At 48.8% G+C, this 18,051-nt stretch overlaps 1 protein-coding gene across 2 annotated transcripts in view; it reads right to left on the bottom strand.

The window, feature by feature from the left end:
- Positions 1-18,051, bottom strand: part of LOC120954896 (protein Shroom) — a 181,084-nt gene that overhangs the window by 80,592 nt on the left and 82,441 nt on the right. For both annotated transcript variants that reach the window (XM_040375201.2, XM_040375202.2), the window contains exons 4-7: positions 13,523-13,743; positions 2,376-2,976; positions 1,253-2,308; positions 124-1,188 (exon numbers count right to left, since the gene is read on the bottom strand). In XM_040375201.2, coding sequence (XP_040231135.2) covers positions 124-1,188; positions 1,253-2,308; positions 2,376-2,976; positions 13,523-13,743 — 2,943 coding nt within the window. The remainder of the gene's footprint in view (positions 1-123; positions 1,189-1,252; positions 2,309-2,375; positions 2,977-13,522; positions 13,744-18,051) is intronic.

The following is an 18,051-nucleotide window of genomic DNA, read 5'->3' as shown; positions in this document are numbered from 1 at the left end:
AGGGGTGAAACACGCTGTCTAAACATGGCACGGAAATATGCGCTGGCAGACATATTGCTCAAGATAATCGTTTTAACCCGTTAGAATGTGTTTAATTCGAGCAAGCATTTCGAAGTCACCTACCTTTTGCTTCCCATCGAAATGAGCTGCTGCTGCTGCTGTTGAAACTGTTGCTGCTGCTGCTGATGTTGATGCTGCAGGAACTGTTGCTGCATCTGCTGCAGCGTTGGCTGCTGACCATTGCACTCAGCCAGCGGCTGCACGGGCATGCGGGGTTTTAGCGGTGGCGGTGGCGTTGTGCCATTCTGTGGCGCACCGTTCATTTTCGACAGATACTCCGACACCGGTATCTGTTGCGAGTTGTGCGCACGCTTGCGCACGGAAATGCGTGTGTCCGACTGTCTGCCAGCAACAAAGTTGGCCTGTTGGTGCTGCTGTTGCTGTGGCGAGGCAATCATCAACGACGGTGCAGACGTTTGCTGCAGTGGCAACGATAAACGATGATGCTGGTGCTGCTCTTGAGACGGTCTACCGTTCGGTACCATCTGATGGGACATTCGATGGTGATGGTGATGCATCGGCTGCATACCCGCTACACCGTTATTAGCGACCGTTGAAGCCATCGAAGGAACCGTTTGCGTTTTGGCCATACTCGATGCTGGCCGTCGGTTCACGTTCGTCATGCCGTCGGTCGGGCCGCTGGTAGGGCATTGCTGTGGCTTTTTCGGTACCATCGGCGGTACCACTGCGACGTTTTGTGGATGCTGCCCGCCAGGAGGTGGTGGTGCATTGGCGGGAGAAAGATTCTCAAACGTCGACGCGCGATAGAGGCTCTTTTTGTTCGTTTGACCCGCGAAACTGTTCCGCCGGCTGGCAGAGTTCGATCGACAGTCGCCCGAATCGCTCAGCTGACGCATGTGCCGCAGCAGCTCCGGCGGTGGTGGAGGCAACGGTTCGTCCTGGTTGATCAGCAGCACATCCTCCGTTGGGGTCAGCACGGGCGGCGGCGGTGGCAGCTCGGGGCTCGGTATCCGTAGCATTGGGTTTTTGGGTGGCCGCTCCGGCACCCAATCGTCGAGCGCAATGATTGGACCCATTATCATCGGGCCGAGCAGATCCTTGGACAGTTGCTGCTGCTGCTGAATCAGCTTGTCGCGGATGGAGGAGTATTCCGAAGCAGATGACGTTCTAAAAGCAAGAGAAAAAGATAGTTTAGTGAAAAATTCATACAATTCAGCAAATCCAAGCGTACCTTCTAACTGTTGCCATGTGGGCGGAGGGCGAATAAGGTGCCACACTGCCCATGGGCAGCATTGACGCACGATTCCTGGGCGGTGGCGGTGGAGGTGGTGCACCATCTAGTGACGAGATCATTTCATGACTTTCACTCATCGCATCGCCCATGTTAGAGCCCGGGGCACTGGGTAACCCATTTGCCGACGCGAGGATCAACGTGGCGTTGCTGATCATTTGCTGCTGCTGGTGGTGTTGTTGGTGGTACTGCTGTTGCTGGTGCTGCTGCTGCTGCTGCTCCGTTTGTACGCTCGGGGGAGGTACAACCTTATTCAGCAGGTTCATCGTGTGAACGGAGGCAAGCTGATTGCGCAGATTGTTCACCGCCAGCTTGTCCAGCTGCTGCTGTACGGCAAGGCTGCTCGGCGGTGAGTAGCTTCCCATCGATAGCGACGCACTGGACAGCTCCATCATGCTCCCGGCTGCCGACGAGTACGCACTCGATATGGATGATCGTTGCGAGTGCGAGCTGATCACCGGTGTCGATACGCCGGGTGGACTGCCTCCCGATTGCGGTTTGGATGAGTTGGTGGAAGCTCCCGGTGATCCTCCACTGCTACCGTTGCTATTATTCCCTCCCGCTGCTGACAGATTGAGTGAGCTAGGCCGTGAGTGAATGCTCTCACGAGCGTGCTGCTGCTGACGCTCAAAGTACGAAATGACGGCGTTCTTCTGGAAGGCTTTCAGTGAAGGATTTGATACACGGTGCGTTTTGCTAGGGTCAAAGTAGGTGTAGCGTTGCTGTTGCTGCTGCTGTTGCTGCGGCTGCTGCTGTTGCTGTGGCTTGCCAGGTGATGTTAACGATTGATTCGAAGACCCGTTCGATGTCACCGATAGGTTGTGTTGATTCAGGTGCGACTTGTTTGCTTGACCAGTGCCACCAGCACTGTTGCCATTCAGATTGGACGTGCTACTGCTGTGCAGATTAATCCCGTGATGTTGCTGCTGCTGCTGATGCTTCTCAAGCTCATTGATACGCTCCGCCACCGACTGCCAGTTGTGTGAATTGAGTTGTCTGTAAAAGAAAAGGAAACACGGTTAGAGCCACCTTTCGTCCAGTAAAACGCAATAATAATACTCACTTGAAATCCACCATCGAACCACCGCCGTTGGTTTGCGGAGCGTTTCCTGTGCAGCCACTGCTGTTGTTGATGGTGCCGTTGTTGTGGCTGTTACCTCCACCGCCACTTCCAGGCGGTTCCGTGTACGTGCTGATAGGAAACAATCGATTATTGCTACGACTAGAGCGTGTGTTCGGGGCGGAACCGTTGCCCGATTGCGTCGTCGATCCCGTCGGCGATGGTTGCTGCTGCTGCTGCGGCTGTTGCGGTTGGACGGCAGGAGTCGTCGCACTTGTTGCCGATCCGGTAGTTCCCGTGCTAGCGCCCGTGCCCGATGTGTGATGGTTGTTGCCGGCGGCACCATTCGCGTGCAAATGACTGTGCCGATGCGACTGGTGCCGATGGAAGTGATGGTTATGCTGGGGATGTAGCTGTTGCTGCTGCTGCTGCTGCTGTTGCTGGCGATGCGTCAGCATGTGATTGTTGTGAAGCGAGCCCGTCGACTGGGACACACCGCCGAGCGACGATTGGTCATCGTTCGACATGTACAGGATGCTCTCGGAATTGTGGCGCTGGGGCGTGCGGACGCGCGAACTGTGCGCAATCAGCTGCGAGGTTGAGCCTAATGCATGAGAAGAAGAGGGAGAGAGAGAGCGAGAAAAAAAGCAAAACGATCAGTTAAAGTTTGTTGTGTTTGGATTAGTCACCGAAGGGTGAGTTGTTAATTTTTGTGCACGTCAAGTGCCAAGTGGTTTGGTACACAAGTTCATCGTCTTATTTCAACGGGGTGTGCAAATATTTGCATTTTACTTTAACGCTCATTGTGAGGAGCGTTATGGCTGGGAGACGATTTTTTTTTGCTATAGTTTTGTACATCCAAGTGTTTGTGTTTGGCCTACAAATGATTTACAGGAAACAGTTTACATACTACAGCTCTCCTCGGGGGAGGGAGTCTACGATAAAATTGAAAGATCAATACAGTCCAGCAATTCCACCAGATTGGTCAATTACCTCCAGAAATCCCAAGGCTTTTTTGTAAATCCAACTCCAATGTATGATCCTACTGACAGTTTGCTACATTATACAATCCATAAGGTCATCAGACATTCAATCTGGCCAGTCTCCGGCAGCCTCAAGCTCTTTAAATTCACAATACTGTCCTCGTGTGTCAATAATCCCAAAGCACAACTCTGCGCTTGTTTCGCATGCCATTTTAGACCCTCTCTAACGGGATTCCTCATTCCTGGTTGCGCAAGAAATTCGATCACCACACACATTGTATTGACCGCACTGTACTGGCCATCAATTTAACCTTTCGACAGTTCCCCAAGCTCGTAGCTGCGTTCGCGGCCGTCCTGCAGCATACGACCCGGGCGCCTCGGATATTCTGAATTCTTGCACGCGTGTCCCCCGAGGGTGACGTCTTGAAATTGGAGATACGCTTTGCCCGCTTACCTCACACGCCAACTTTCCCTTCCAACTCCCTTCAACTTCAACCAATCATCCAGAGATCGATCCCGATCGAGTTCTTTGGTTATCTTCGAACTCCCCCCCGCAAGGCTTATGCAAATTATCGCCACCAACGATTTGCGCGCATTCTCGCCGCGAAGTGCGAACCCAAAACCGTCGGCCTGATTGATTCATTGTTTTTGTGTGCGCCCGCGCCGTGTCTAGCAAGGCGGAAAGTGGATCACTTTCCGACCACGATCGACAGCCAACTATCGCACGAAAGGGAAATTTACGTCGATCACGCAATGGGCCGCGCGATTTACATAGGAAACCCCTTCCCCTTCGACGGGGGCATACCTCGATGACGTACCGCACCGAGATCGGAGTCGATTGGAATGCGAACAGTTCGTAACCGGGCCTCACAAACGCAGCACCACAAACCACCCTTGGTGTACGTTCCACTGCTTACTTTCGGTTTCGCTTGTGGACCACTTTCAATGTCAACGCGTGTCAAATCCTTCGGGCGTCGATGAAGTCAGCGCCTTCCCGGTGGTTGTTTGTGCAACACCGCTATGGAGGCGTTCGCGTACTGCCGTCGCATACTGTTGTAGAACGCGCGCCGCTTCGCGAAACCCACTGTCGCCTCCGGCCGGGGAAGTCAACGACTGACTGGGCTGACTGACCGACGCCTTGACATGGGCGGTTCGCGACAGCCCGGAATGAAGGAAGACGTCGGCTGCTTACAGCGTGCCACCGGAGGGGATCCATAAAGCTTCGCTCATTAGCAGCAATCGATCGTAAAACAGTAAACTCCGACGACGACGACGACGCCGCCGACGTCACAATTATTTCGCGGATTAACGTTCCCCGACCGTGCTTGCCCACTACAAGGAAGGAGCAGCGCATATAGCGAAACAAAATTAACCTCCAAAAGTGGACAAAATTACACACGGAGGCGTCTCAGAACTCAGCGGGCAGTGGCGATTCTAATTGCAATTATTTCGTGTTTTTAAGCTCCAAATGTTTCGGAAGCGGCTCGGAACAAAACGCGTGGTCGTCGTTGCACGAACCGGAAACCGTTTAGAGCTGCGTTGCACAGATGGCCTAAAGCTACGGATAATTAACGTACCACTAACGGAGTCTAACTCATCACTGAAGACGTGTGCAACACGCTGCTTGGTTGGGGCAGTCTAAGCTCCTAACGTCCTCGAGGCGGTGATCGACGTCCCTCTTGTGCAAGCGATGTGAAGGCGTCTGTAAGTGGCAACTCCTTTCTTCTTTGTGTCGCGACAGTGCGATGTCGGGGGATTGAATTATAATTGGAATTTTACGACTTATTACGGCGTCGCGCATGAGTGTGATTTGTGCGCAGGTTTTTGCATTCCCGCCGTTCCTTACCGATGATGATGCAAACAACTCCCCATTTTGTTGTATCCTTGAGCGTAGAACACTTCTTACAGTGCTTGTACTTTTTCCACTGAAACAGCGTAATCTCCCCTAGAACATGAAGTCCATGAAAGTCTATCGATGTCACTTATGTCTGCAAACCGAACATGACAGCCTGCGATGGTATAAGCACCAACGGGCGTAACGATTACGAAGTACAAGCGCACCGTAGTGTCCAATGGGCGACATGGGCGAAGTCTGCTTTTATCCACTCGGACATCGTCCACCAGGGGCCTGAGGCCTGTCATTAGAATCAATATCCTGCGCGTGCCCAAGTGCCCACAGCCAAAGCGACGTAGGTGACGATCGAACTACGAGATATTGAAAACTTATGGCCACCACCACCACGTATACCCTGGTTCTCGATGCGTGTACCGATCGATCGCCCGGTTCGTGTCGTTCTCACCAGATAGATCTATCAGAACGTTTTATTGCGGAAATCGCGTTGATTGCAATGGCGTTGATTCAATCGCGCCTCGACCTCGGCAGAATGGACTCGCGGGTGTGCGTTCTCTTCTGCTTGGTCGCCAATCCGTAATTGTTTTCCATTCGTACATACACACACGCGTTGGTTGGTTGTTTTGTGTTGCAGTTCACGCCTTACCCTCATTGGAATCGTCGCTGTTCCGTCGCGAGAAAAAGAGCGTTTGCGCGAAGTTATCTGAAAGTCATTACCTACGCGTCATAAGCAGAAAATACGACGGGATTGATCATCATTCTGCGCACACATCCCATCCACGGTGGCTGCACGGGCGCGTTTTGTTTCGGTTGCGTGAAAGATGCGCAAGTCTTACGCAAAAAAAAGCTAAATGAAAGGTGAATAAAGTACGACCATCCCTTGCGGATGTGCGCCGGCGAAGGGAGTTAGACTTTGGACAGCTTGAACCCGCAGCATCTTCACCGCGTGTTCGTCGGTGATCATCGTGATGATGGATCGATGATTGTTCAATTCCGTTTAATCCCCATGTTACGGAAGAAATAATCCGCAAAATTATGGCCCATAAAATTTACGATGAATAAACTTTGTTCGTGCACAGCTCGGCAACAAAAAAAAAACGGGACAGCGGTGGATGGTGACCAGGCAGCTTCGGAATTGCACAACATGCCTGCGCAAGTTGACGGACCCAAGGAAAGAACCATCGATTACTCCGAGAACTAAGCACAATTTCTTTTGCATTCTGCATCTTTGCGAAACATTGTTGCAAACGGTGCATACATGTCACGTAATGTTCACCCAGGCTGTACGCACCTTATCGGAAAGGTATGCAAGCGTTTGCAGAGCAAAAAAGGAATATCTGTGGATAGGAGGAGGAAAAAAACGTCTTTATGACACCCATTTCCCGAGCACCGAATGCTCATTCTCATTAAAAGTAATCAAACCAGAGGTGATCAGTCGCCGGTGTTTGGATCGTAAAGATGGTCGTACTATTTTGAAGTATCAATCAGTGAACCGTGCAAGGGGTGGAAAAGGTTTTAGTCAGGTGAAGTATTTTATTTCAATTTTTATTCTCGCCAACATCCTGCCCCACAATGGGACGATTAAATTGATTGCTTGAGTGAGGTTCACCAGCCAAGGCGATTGACGGGTGCTGGATGCAAGCATACTGACAAGTTCTGACAGCAAACACCAAGAGCATCTAACGTTCTGAAGATTTAGTACGAAATAATTATTACTTTACCATCTCCCAGCCATACTTCCAACTCATTCTTGTCGCAAAAAAAAAAACACTTTAAGCTTTTCTCATGCTTCTGCAGCCATTCTATGAAGCCGCCCTTTTTGCTTCAATCCTACCTCTATCAGCAGGACCAAAATTAATTGCTTCACGTAAAAATTATTGCACTATTAGTTAAAAAGCGATTTGTTTTGTGCCTGCCCTGCAGCGGTGGGCAGAACAAAAAACAACATTCAGTCCCATAAAAAAAACTGCAACTCCAAAGACATTCATTATAAGCAGAGCAGAAGAGAAAATGCATCCCAAAAAAGCAACAGACAGTAACAATAAAAAAAACCAAGCCCAGCCAGCCCTATATCACGAAAATTGCACCTGCCACAAACCGCAAACGTTAATCTCCAAGGTCGTGGCCACAAGCTGTAGCTACTTCCCCATCTTTGCCCTGGAAGATCGGACACAGGGAAGCAATAAGAACAACAACAAAAGTGGGAAAACATCCAACGACCCAGCAACATACAGAATACGGTTACCATCGTCATCATCATCAACGTCGTGGTCCTGGTCGTTTTGAGGCGAGGCCAGGTCAAACAGCCTAAATATAATGCTCCAAAATCATGCAAGCTCGTCCCGTTTCGGCTAATCATGGCCCCGGGGTGGGAAGTTGAAAAACGCAGCAAGAAAATCGTACCACCGCGCACAGACGCCCCTCGGGGAAGTGCGCTGGAGCGCTCTCGTGGGCCCAGAAGGTTTGCAAAATACCACAGACCACTTTTGCAGCCAACGGCAGTAAGAAGTTGGACCCGGTTCGGCCTTAACGGAGGGCAGCCAAGCCGTTTCTTTCTCCCAGAGCACTGAAGTCATCTTCTTGTTTGCTTATCTTTCTCCAGTTCTGCTTTGTACGTTCCACCCGTCCTGGTGCAGGGGGAAGAAGATGCCCAGGAAAGGACGCCCAGTGCACAGAAACACATTCGCAATCTCCGGATGGTGGATGGTAAAAGGGGCCGGGAGCGATAAGCGGAAGGCCTGAAACTTGTTTCTTTCTTTTTTCGCTTGGGTGCGGTGTTGTGTGTGCTCGAGTACATGACGCGCGCGCGCGCCTGCTGGTAAACCTGTTCTCGGATCCCGAATCCAAGGTGCTCAGATCCCGGGAGTTATCCGGTTTTTTTCTTCTGTTTTTGCGCAGTGAAGATTCCAAAGGCGCAAAGAAATCGTTCTCGTGCATCAAACACGCAGCCGGGCTCTGATGTCGGGAGAAGAACCCGGACCGACCCAACGACGACGAGCTATCACGTCCAGGAACGAGGAGCCTTGGCCAGGGATCGATACGAAAGTGCATTCACTTCTGCTTTCGATGGGGACTTCTGAACGCTTCCTCACGGGTGCGCGCACAGATGCTGCGCGCGCGGCACAAAAAGTGTTGGCGGGCGAAACTGCGGCTCCAAATGAAGAGGATGAGAGCATTTTACGACTAAATCTTCCGCCATCTTCTGCCTCCAAGCTTGAGAGTCCCCTCGACTCATGAAAATCAAATTTCATTCGTTTCGTTCTCAGGAGCGTAAACCATCTCTTCCCAGATTGAACTGCTGATCGTCGTCAATAATATTGATTGTTCAAGATTGGATTTTGAAAACGATGCCCTGAGAGATACAAAACCGTCACGTAGCGTTTTTTTTTTTTTGGGCTGCATTCAACCCGGACAACTCCCGGGTAGAGGTTACACTTCTGCAAGAATGTTAAGCCCGTCATCCAACCGACCGGACATTAACATTCACCACCGAGTCCACCGTTTCGCGCAAGAGCCCAAGCCGATCGAGTGGACATTGAACTTTGTTTTGCGATGATAATGGAGGGTGAAACTTCGTGACTTAATTGTGACTCGCAGTCTCAGGCCCTGGTATGATCGTGCTTAGTGCGGATAGTGGCGCCCATTTATTCTAGCTCTTGATCGGCCGAAGGGATGTGGTGGGTGGTTAGGAAGGCTTTGGACCTACGAAATGTGGTTTTGTAGCTGTGGCCAAGTTCTTACCACCATTGGACACACCACTCCCTAAAACGCACACACAACCACACCAAATGGCGACCGCTAACTAGCGGGTTTGCCAGGGTATTTGTAGCATTGGAGCACCGCGCTCGGACACTGGGCACTTGGGACACGTACATTCTAAGCCTAAGAAGCCCCTGCGGGAGAACGTCGAGGCGGCTCTAAATCCCTTTTTTTATACCGACGGGGGTCGATCTACGATTGCTTGATTCATAGCGAATAAAACCAGTTTCCAGTTCACGAGACCTCCAATCGTCCTCCCTCCCCTCTATTCTGCCAGTCTTTCTTCTTGGACACAATTTTCGTTGTCATCGTAGGGTGGACGACTGTGTGTGTTAAGGAGGTCGCTCTAGAATCATGACCGCAGAACACGCGATCGTTGGTGGCGAGGTGCTGCAGATTCGCGGATCGTTCAACCACCCAACATCCCGAACAGAAAGAAACGTTATGAAGTTACGTTTTGGAGATAGCAACAATAGGATTTTTCGACCTTTCTCTACACAACCAACGCTCGAATCTTCCCAGTCCTCTATCTCTATCCTACTCACCATGTGACGCTTAGCCCCAAACCCCAAAAACTAACTTCGGTCGATCATCGCCAAGGAAACCTTCACGGTTTTTGCAAAGCCAAATAATTTATTGGCTGCCAGATCGAATTCAAGGTTTCGGACCCATTGCTAAGGAAACCGCAAACGCGAAAAAGTGCCCCCTTGTCTGTCTACTTGCATGCTTCAACATTGACCATAGTCTAGTTGGGGCGTTGTCGCACAGTGTGTGTGCGCAAAAGATTGCGACAGTATTCCAGACCGCGATAACTCCTATATTTCCGTGGGTTTGGAATGAAGCGGAGGACGCAATCTGCATTCAAAACGCACACACATTCACATAAGAGCCCGCCTGAGGTATTTCTTGCGAAGGATAAGCGATCGAAGAAGTGGTCAAGCGAAGTAAATGCGTGATGCATTACTAAAGCATGGCGAAGGAAAAAAACAACGTTACGTAGCTGCACCGGGGTAGTGACACACATTATGGAGGGCTTTGGGTTTCGGTGGGCACCAGGCAGCAGCAGTTCAGCAAATATGCAAATAGGAATGAATGTCTTGGAGGGGGGGAGAAAAGGAAGGTGCTTCAAATATGCAAACGATTCTTATGATAGTTTCCAGGGTCCAAACAAGACTTTAGTCGCATTGCTACCACTTACCACGTATGCCATGTCCCCCCCAGCCAATACAGTGCTCTAGACGAGATGCGAACCTGAAGAGTCACACAGATCACCACTCCACTCGATTGCCGGGTGCTGTGGAACGACGCCTACACAGCAAATCAAAATAGTGTCGGTGTGGAAAGCAGTAAAGATAGTGCTGATTTCCTTATTCACACGTCCGCTAATTCCCACTTGATGAGACATATTTAGGAGAAACGACATCGCTTTGACAGGTACGTCAAAATTGCCCGATGATGAAGCTGTCAAGATGACGCCATTCTTGGAGCGAGTTGTTATCTTACGGGGTTTTTTTGTTTCCCGGGGATTTATTTGTAATAGAGTCAACTGCTGGCTTCTGTTTGTCTTCTATAGCAAGTGACCCAGTAACCAGTCGTCCTATATGCTAATTTGTTGGTGAGTATGAAAAAAGGTTTATTTTGTGTTCCACATTTTTGCTCCTTACCAAAGTAATCTAGTTTGCTTAAGATACAGCTTAAGTATTTACCAATCAATGAAGATATTAAGTACCTACTCACGTCCTTGAACCTAGTCAAGCCCAATTTATTTAACCGATGCAAGACCTTGATTGATCAAGAACCTGATCGAAGAAGTAAAAAATTAACAATAATGTTGGCGTCGTTTTATTACCCTGTATTAACCACCTTAATTCGCACTTTTTAATTGCGGAACCTGCTGGACGGTGCAAAATGTAAATGCCACAATAAAGTAGCTCCCACACTATCGCTCGTGTTTTGCGTCTTTGCAGACTGCGAGGCGCTATTAAATCCCTTGGGCAAATAAAGGCGTGATAGAATCCTTTAGCGACCGGTACTTCAGAGTTGGATCTTACGTCAATCAAGACAAGGGAAAGGACTGTATTTCTCCCACCACCAGCCAGTAAAGTAGCAACGATCCCGAAGAGTTATGCTCCAGAACAATCGATAGGTCAAATGGAACGTTTCCCACCGAGCCGTCGATGTCGCTTTGCTCCAGGATAAACGCTCCCTGCTTTTCCTGCACAAGCACACAGCAATCCCAGACCCAATTGATGCAAGAGTAACCTTTCTGGACGCTAACCTTTGCAGCTCACCATACACGCTGCAACATCTGGCGCAGAGGTAGCGCGTTTGCAATCACAATAAATCCATCACAAAATAAATAGTAAACAATTTAATACGAAAGTAAACAAAAATGCTGTTCGGTACACACAGCAGTCGGGCTGCCCGGAGGGTTTCACACAGGCTCACTTTGCTTCCTCGTTCTCAATCAAACAGATCTTTCTTGCAGGACAGAAGCCAACGGGAACACGGCGAAGACGGGGTAGATAGAGTACAACCCCACACCATTCACTGTATTTACCGAATGCTGATGGATTCTGCAGGCGGATAAAATAAGACAGTCTAAGAAAGAATTACTGTCCTGCACAGAACGAGCGCACGCGCACTACGGAACGTACCAACCGGGAGGTGATTTGATTTACTTCCTTTACGGCAAAAAAATAAACATCGCAATAATATTGCACACAACGCCCCTTCCCGTGTGCCGGAGCGCAACTGCATCGCACTCACCATACCATAACGCCCGATATCTAAGTGGACTTCAAAGTGATCGTAATTGTGCACGGTCTGGGCGAGAGATTATTATCTCCCGGCAACTGCCGACACAGCACAGTTCCGGCTTTAAAGATGTTACCATCCACTTTGACAACGCACACAAACACACAGACACTGCTGGCACCTGGAGTGCTGGCGCGTTTAATGGGCGACCGAATCGGAAGAACATTCCTTCACCATGGGACGATGCAACCCACGAAACCCATCCACCCACATTCGTCGTGAGCTAGACCAAACCCCGCAGCACCAACCCTCTCCCTACCTTTCACGGTAATAAACGACGCCGACAAGGACGTCGACCTTTCCTTTGGGGGTGAACCGAGAAGTTTTAGCCGGGTGAGTAATTTGCGCGAGTAAATCGTCTTTCGCACTTGAAACGTAAATAATCGGACACCTTCCTTCCCGGACGGGGTTATCGTCCTGCGCGATGCTGTCGGCAGTCAGAGAGAGAGCGCGTGCTGTAAGGAGTCGTTCAGTTTTACATACTTTTGTTCTCACAAAAGCACCCCACGAGGTGTACACGTTATGGGATTTATGTATTTTTTCGACCACCAATCACTTCCGCGACGAAGAGTAGCTGCGGGAAGAATGAATAATTTCTCTGCTTTATATGTGATTGAGCTTTAAGATGACTGTTTTATTCTCAATCCGTTTTCTCTTTCTCTCTGTCTCGTGCTTCGGCTGTTCATCACACATTTGCATGAAAATAGTTCGCCTCGGCTTCATTTAGGCACAAAAGAAGCCACGGTGGTACACGCTAAATATAAAATTTCCATTTCTATAACCGACGACGACTCCACCCGGCTTGAATTGCCCACTTAACCGATCGATGATCACTTGCTGCGATTTCGATTGGACCATGGCACAAGCACGGTATGGACACAATGAAAGTACTAACCAATTTCATTTAGCACCTCAGTGGCCACTCCTTTCTTCTCTCGTTACCGCGCGAAGCAGCGCCACATGCGCACGGGAGGAAAAAGCCTCTGTCTGCTCTCGGCGGCTTCTGTTCACATCCCAATAGCATGCATGTTCACACCTCGGTAAAAGGGTGTGTTTAGGTTGCGTGTGTGCATGCTGCTGCTTCGTCTGACAAACGAGAGAACCCCGCCGGTCAACCAACCATACCGGCCGAACTGGCCTAAACAACAATCAACTCCGTCTAGACGGTGTGCAAAAGAACGCGGCGCGATGATAAATCACGAAATTAAATAGAAAAATGTAGAAACTACCCATTTACACAAGAATAGCAAGGATAGTTTACAGCGCCCGGGCATAACACCATCATAGCACCCACCGAAAGGGCACACACACACACACACTTGCACACATACAAAAGCTCCTTCCAACTGCATCGCCTCGAGATAGGGACACTGCAAGCGAGAGCAAAAGGTCAACGACGCCCGAGCGCAGTCCCGCGTCTATCGAAAACGAAAGACTTCAATCGAGAGCACCAGGGCGCGGGTAGTATAAGCGACGAACCCCGGTATTTCATTATTTGTTTTTCATTATATGGACTCTACACGAGTGCAGTTGAAACAGCGAAAAAAAAGAAGAAGAAGAAGAAGTAAAACCCTCATTCGTGGTATTCATCTCAAGCGGGCGTACACACTCTCTCGAGGGTGCAATATAATGAGCATGCCAGGTAGTGAAATAGCGCAAGCGCTATAAATTGATTATTTTAATTTGAATAAAGTGTAGGTCATCGCTGAGCAGTACTACTAGCGGGCTAAATTACTTACCAGCGCTGGACAGGGCGGACGTGCTCGTCGCATGGCTAGCCACGGACACGTCGCTCATCGAGCCAAGCCATTTGAGCGTTTCCGTCGAGGAACTGTTACTTTCGGCCGAGCTGTGATTGTCGCCGATGCTGCTGCTCGTCGAGGACGTCAGCTGCTGCAGGTCCTGCTGGGACCAGTTGTGTGTCGAGCGGGACAGTAGCAGCTCACTATCCTGTCGCAGTCTGCAATGGGAGGAAACATAAACAATAGTAAAAAAACAATTTGAAAACTAATCAGCACAGTGATAATGTTCCTGTCTTTCTGCTCAACAGTGAAGCAAAGGATATGTATACGTCGGCAAATGGGTTGCTGTTTGGTGTAATAAATAGTTGTATCGAAGCACTGTTACACATTTAACTCCCCCCCACCATCGATACACACCCTGGCACCCCGGTACACCGTTGTGCTTCACATTATTGATGGGCCTTTTGAGCTGGTGTGGCAAATTTCGAAACGGTTGTCACCTTTTCCAACACAAAAATGGCACGATGAGGGGAGATATGAACCGATAGTTAACAAAGGGTAGTAGTAGTGGTGGTAGTTGCTTGTCCCTAGCAACCCTCCAACAATCGGACATCGGGCCCCCTTATGACGTGTCCGGGAGTTGGGAAGAAATATATCTCGTTCGGTGGCAAATGGCGGCAGAATAATAAACCATTCCATCGTGATCGCGCGATACGGTTTGGTCGGCCGTTCGGGTTTCGTTGTGCAGCGAGCGCAAGCGGCAGTGGGCGTGGGTGGAGGAAAAGCATGATAAACTTTGACTAATGGTCGGCGGAAGATTATTTATATTTTAGTGTGTTGTTGCAACGGTGGCATGTTGTTTGGTTGTTAAATGTAAGGCGGCGGCAGCCGTAAGTGGCTTGGAAGTTATTTTCGATCATGAATTGACCATTGTTAAGCAATTGTGTTGCATTCAAAAATAGGGGTGCAGAAGTGCGCAAGAAGCAGAGAGGTGGCTATAGCGCATGTTGCGTTTTCGCTATTCACACAGCAAAGCACACAGAAGACGAAGAAGAAGCTGAAAACCACATGAAACATCTTCGCAAATAAAGAGGCATTTGCTGTTTGCTTTTATGTTCAGGTTTGGGAGGCAAAGTGTTAAACAAAAGTATGTTGGTGTGCATTATTTATTTCTTCGTTGTAAGACAGCTCCCCTTTACAATTCCACCATCGAAGAGGTGATTCATATGCGTGAAGTATCATATGTGAATAATGGCGAAGCAAAATAAATGCGCTTCGTTCTTCGTTGATATCTAAGCAGCGATGCAATTAATAAGGCAAATGCATTCAATATCTATTGTGGCCTTAAATGGTAAAATATTGCCTTTTATTATGGAAAGCGATTTCGATTTGCAAGCGATAAGATGGCTGGCATAGGATAAGCTGAACAAGGATGCAACAAAAAAACAGAACACGTGTTACGAGATGAATCATGTTTCACATAGCAAATTCCTCATGTAACAGAATCATGTTGCCAAAACGCGACCAACAACATCGCAGACAGCCGAAACATTAAATTGCTCTCAATGGATGCATGCATACAAAGGGGATGTCTCTCGGGGAGGGCTAACAAAAAAAAAAGCCACTCGATCACAACCTCACGACCTTTGTGAAGCGTACGGGAACGGAAACGGATACAATGTTACGCATGCTTTCATGAAAAATTATGCCCATTTCCGAACCCCCAGCCGTGGTGGTGGTGCGTTGATCTCACGCAACATATATCGTGCCAAATCGATCGGATATGAAAACAAAAAAGATGACGCCAGCAAACGGTGTCATACACTTAAGGTGAAATTATTTATGACTACCGGAGAGATTGATCAGATGATGTTAGGCTGAGGTGTTTCATGCTAGAGAAGAGCGCACCATTAACACCTTGAGATCGGTCGCTTATCACGTAACGCGCATGTGTTGGAGTGAAAGTGATTTTAAATCAATCCACACTGATTGAATTCAGTGCAATTAGAAAAAAACCAATTCGATTTTTCATTAATAATTATGCAATATTCAGAGCATATCTGAAAAAGAATCTTATTTCACATTTCAGATGGTATATTGCGATAAAGAAAACAACAAATATATAATTCAAATCAAATCTGATTAAGCTTCTGTGGTTACATCTCCAATAGACTCACAGTGGTAAAACTACAGAATTACAAGGGCTTCTCCTTCAAGCACCCCGCAGGAAGTAGCAGGGGAAAGGCAAAAGAACTACCACCCATACACACAAACACGCAGATTTTGCCAACCCGTCAAAACTCACCCCCCCCCCCATTGTTACGCGTGATGTAATAGAATGTAGTGCGCGTTGTGTCTTCTGCCGGCAGCGAGCAACGGGTTTCCTTCACCTCTAACCCCGTGTCAAAACCCATCCCACACACACACACACACACACAAGCGTCGCAAGCAATTTGTGCACACGCCGCACAGTTCCCGAAGCGGAAGGTTTGTTTTAGTTTGTTCCCTTCTGCTGCTGTAATAGAGTAAAATTATGCACGACCAAGTGAATGGGTGAAGGAGCATCCTTCTCCTCGAGCCTAGCGGGTAGGAGAGGCTAGATCAACCGACGGCCACGGTGCATCCACGGGGTGTGTTTGTGGGTTGTAGGGTCTGTTTTCCGCCACCCAGCCAAAGGAAGTTACGCAAATTGTGCCGCAAGAAGCCGCAGTCTACCCACCCCGTGGCATCATCACGCGAGCGACCGCGGATGCCCTAAAATGCGCACTACCCTCCTGTCTTACTTAGAGAATATGTTTTGTGTCTATGTGCTGCTGTAAAAAAAACCAGTCACACACTAAAGTGGATGTAACGGTAACGACGGGTTGCAGGCGGCTGCATCGTAGGCAGCGGGAGGCTCGCTGGCTGGCTGTGCAGTGTTTGAGCAGGAAGTGGCGCATTATCACATTGTCGTCACGACGCACGGATGATCGATTGGGAATGGATTGTATTTGGATGGTTTTCACACGCCATTACACCATTAGACGCGCGAAACGGGGTCAGCAAGATCTTACGAGCGGGTTCGTTGCTTGCTGCCATGGTGCTTGCTTAAGCTAAACGATTCATGTACTTTTTTGTAATCCTTCAATTCAATTTTTACCTCGCTTACACCGAAATGTATTGGTAGTAAGTATGAAAAAAAATCGTCTTATTATTCCAAGGACTTTCATCAGTAACCTAATTGGAACCAGGATGTACACGACATCCCCGCTTAAACGATCGCTTATTCCCAGATCCGGAACGGCATGTCAGATAGGATCCTCTCCCCGGCGTGTTTTAAAACACGCTTTCTGACACCCAGGGTGTACTTTAATTTCATTTCCACACAATTTTAGCGTTCGATTCGATGCAGGGAAGAGCTTTGCGTTGGATTTGCGGCAATTCCATCCGCAGTCCATGTTGTTTTGCCTTTGCGCGCTATCTCCAGAGATTCAATTTCACTTCACACAGTTCACACGCATGTTCCGATTCGACGACTGTCTTCTTTGTTAATCAACACGGCACACGGCGTCGCTGCATTTCACCCTACACCCCCATTTCCTACCCCGAAAGCTGCACAAAGAAGCTTCTACAAAAAGGTTGGTTTAAATTTCGATGTTTATCCCACAAGGACAGCACTGATGCTGCATAGCTCGCTCGAGAAAAAAAAGTGTTTATGCTGCGAGAAACGATTTATATTTTAATCCATCCTGTCTCATTCATAGATCGGCATCACGGGAAGGCGGTGGGTGCCCGTATTTTTGCGATCGTTTACCTTCACAGCACCAGCACCTTTCAAGTACGATGTGAAGTGACGAAGGAACGCGAAACGGACTTACCGGTATTTTATTACCGAGGTCATGAACTTCTCACTTTCCACTCGTTTTTTTATGTTTTGCGTTGTGTATAGTACGGCTGTTATTATTATCATTCAAATTGCAAATTGTGCGATGTTGCTATGTTTTATTGTTCACATGCACACACACACACGATCTCACACGCATCCCACACCACACCCCGAGCGGGCCGGAGCCTGGGAGAGTTCGAGCGCGTACGAAATCCGACAGCTACGCCCTTTTTTTCGCTCCCCCGGTTCACTTGCGCCACCACTGCTGAGTAGCATAAGCAAAATATTGTGACTCCTTATGCTGCTGGAGTGACGTCGTACGCTGCCTCGCTTGCAACGCTGCGAGCACAATCAAAGCTATGATGAAGATGATTATTTTTATTACCATCTGCCCCTTCCAAACCGGACACGCGCGCACTTAGATCCGTGTGTCTCGGGGGAACCACACTAGATCAATCCCAAACAAAAGCGTATCGCAAGCAAAATAGGAGCGAAGAGAAAGAAAAAATCTGCGTACATTTATGACATGGAAAAATTACGGGCGTACGCACACACCGGGCATATACACAAATGGCCTGAGTGCGCCGGCTCATCTTCAGTGCGTACTCAGCTGTAGAGCTTTTCACTTTCGTGCGCACGTTTGATTGTGCAGCGTTTGATG

The sequence above is a fragment of the Anopheles coluzzii genome, chromosome 3 (assembly GCF_943734685.1).
Source record: "Anopheles coluzzii chromosome 3, AcolN3, whole genome shotgun sequence".
Taxonomy (NCBI): Eukaryota; Metazoa; Arthropoda; class Insecta; order Diptera; family Culicidae; genus Anopheles; species Anopheles coluzzii.
Note: the sequence above shows the minus strand (reverse complement) of the source record. Positions and strands in the feature narration are given on the sequence as shown.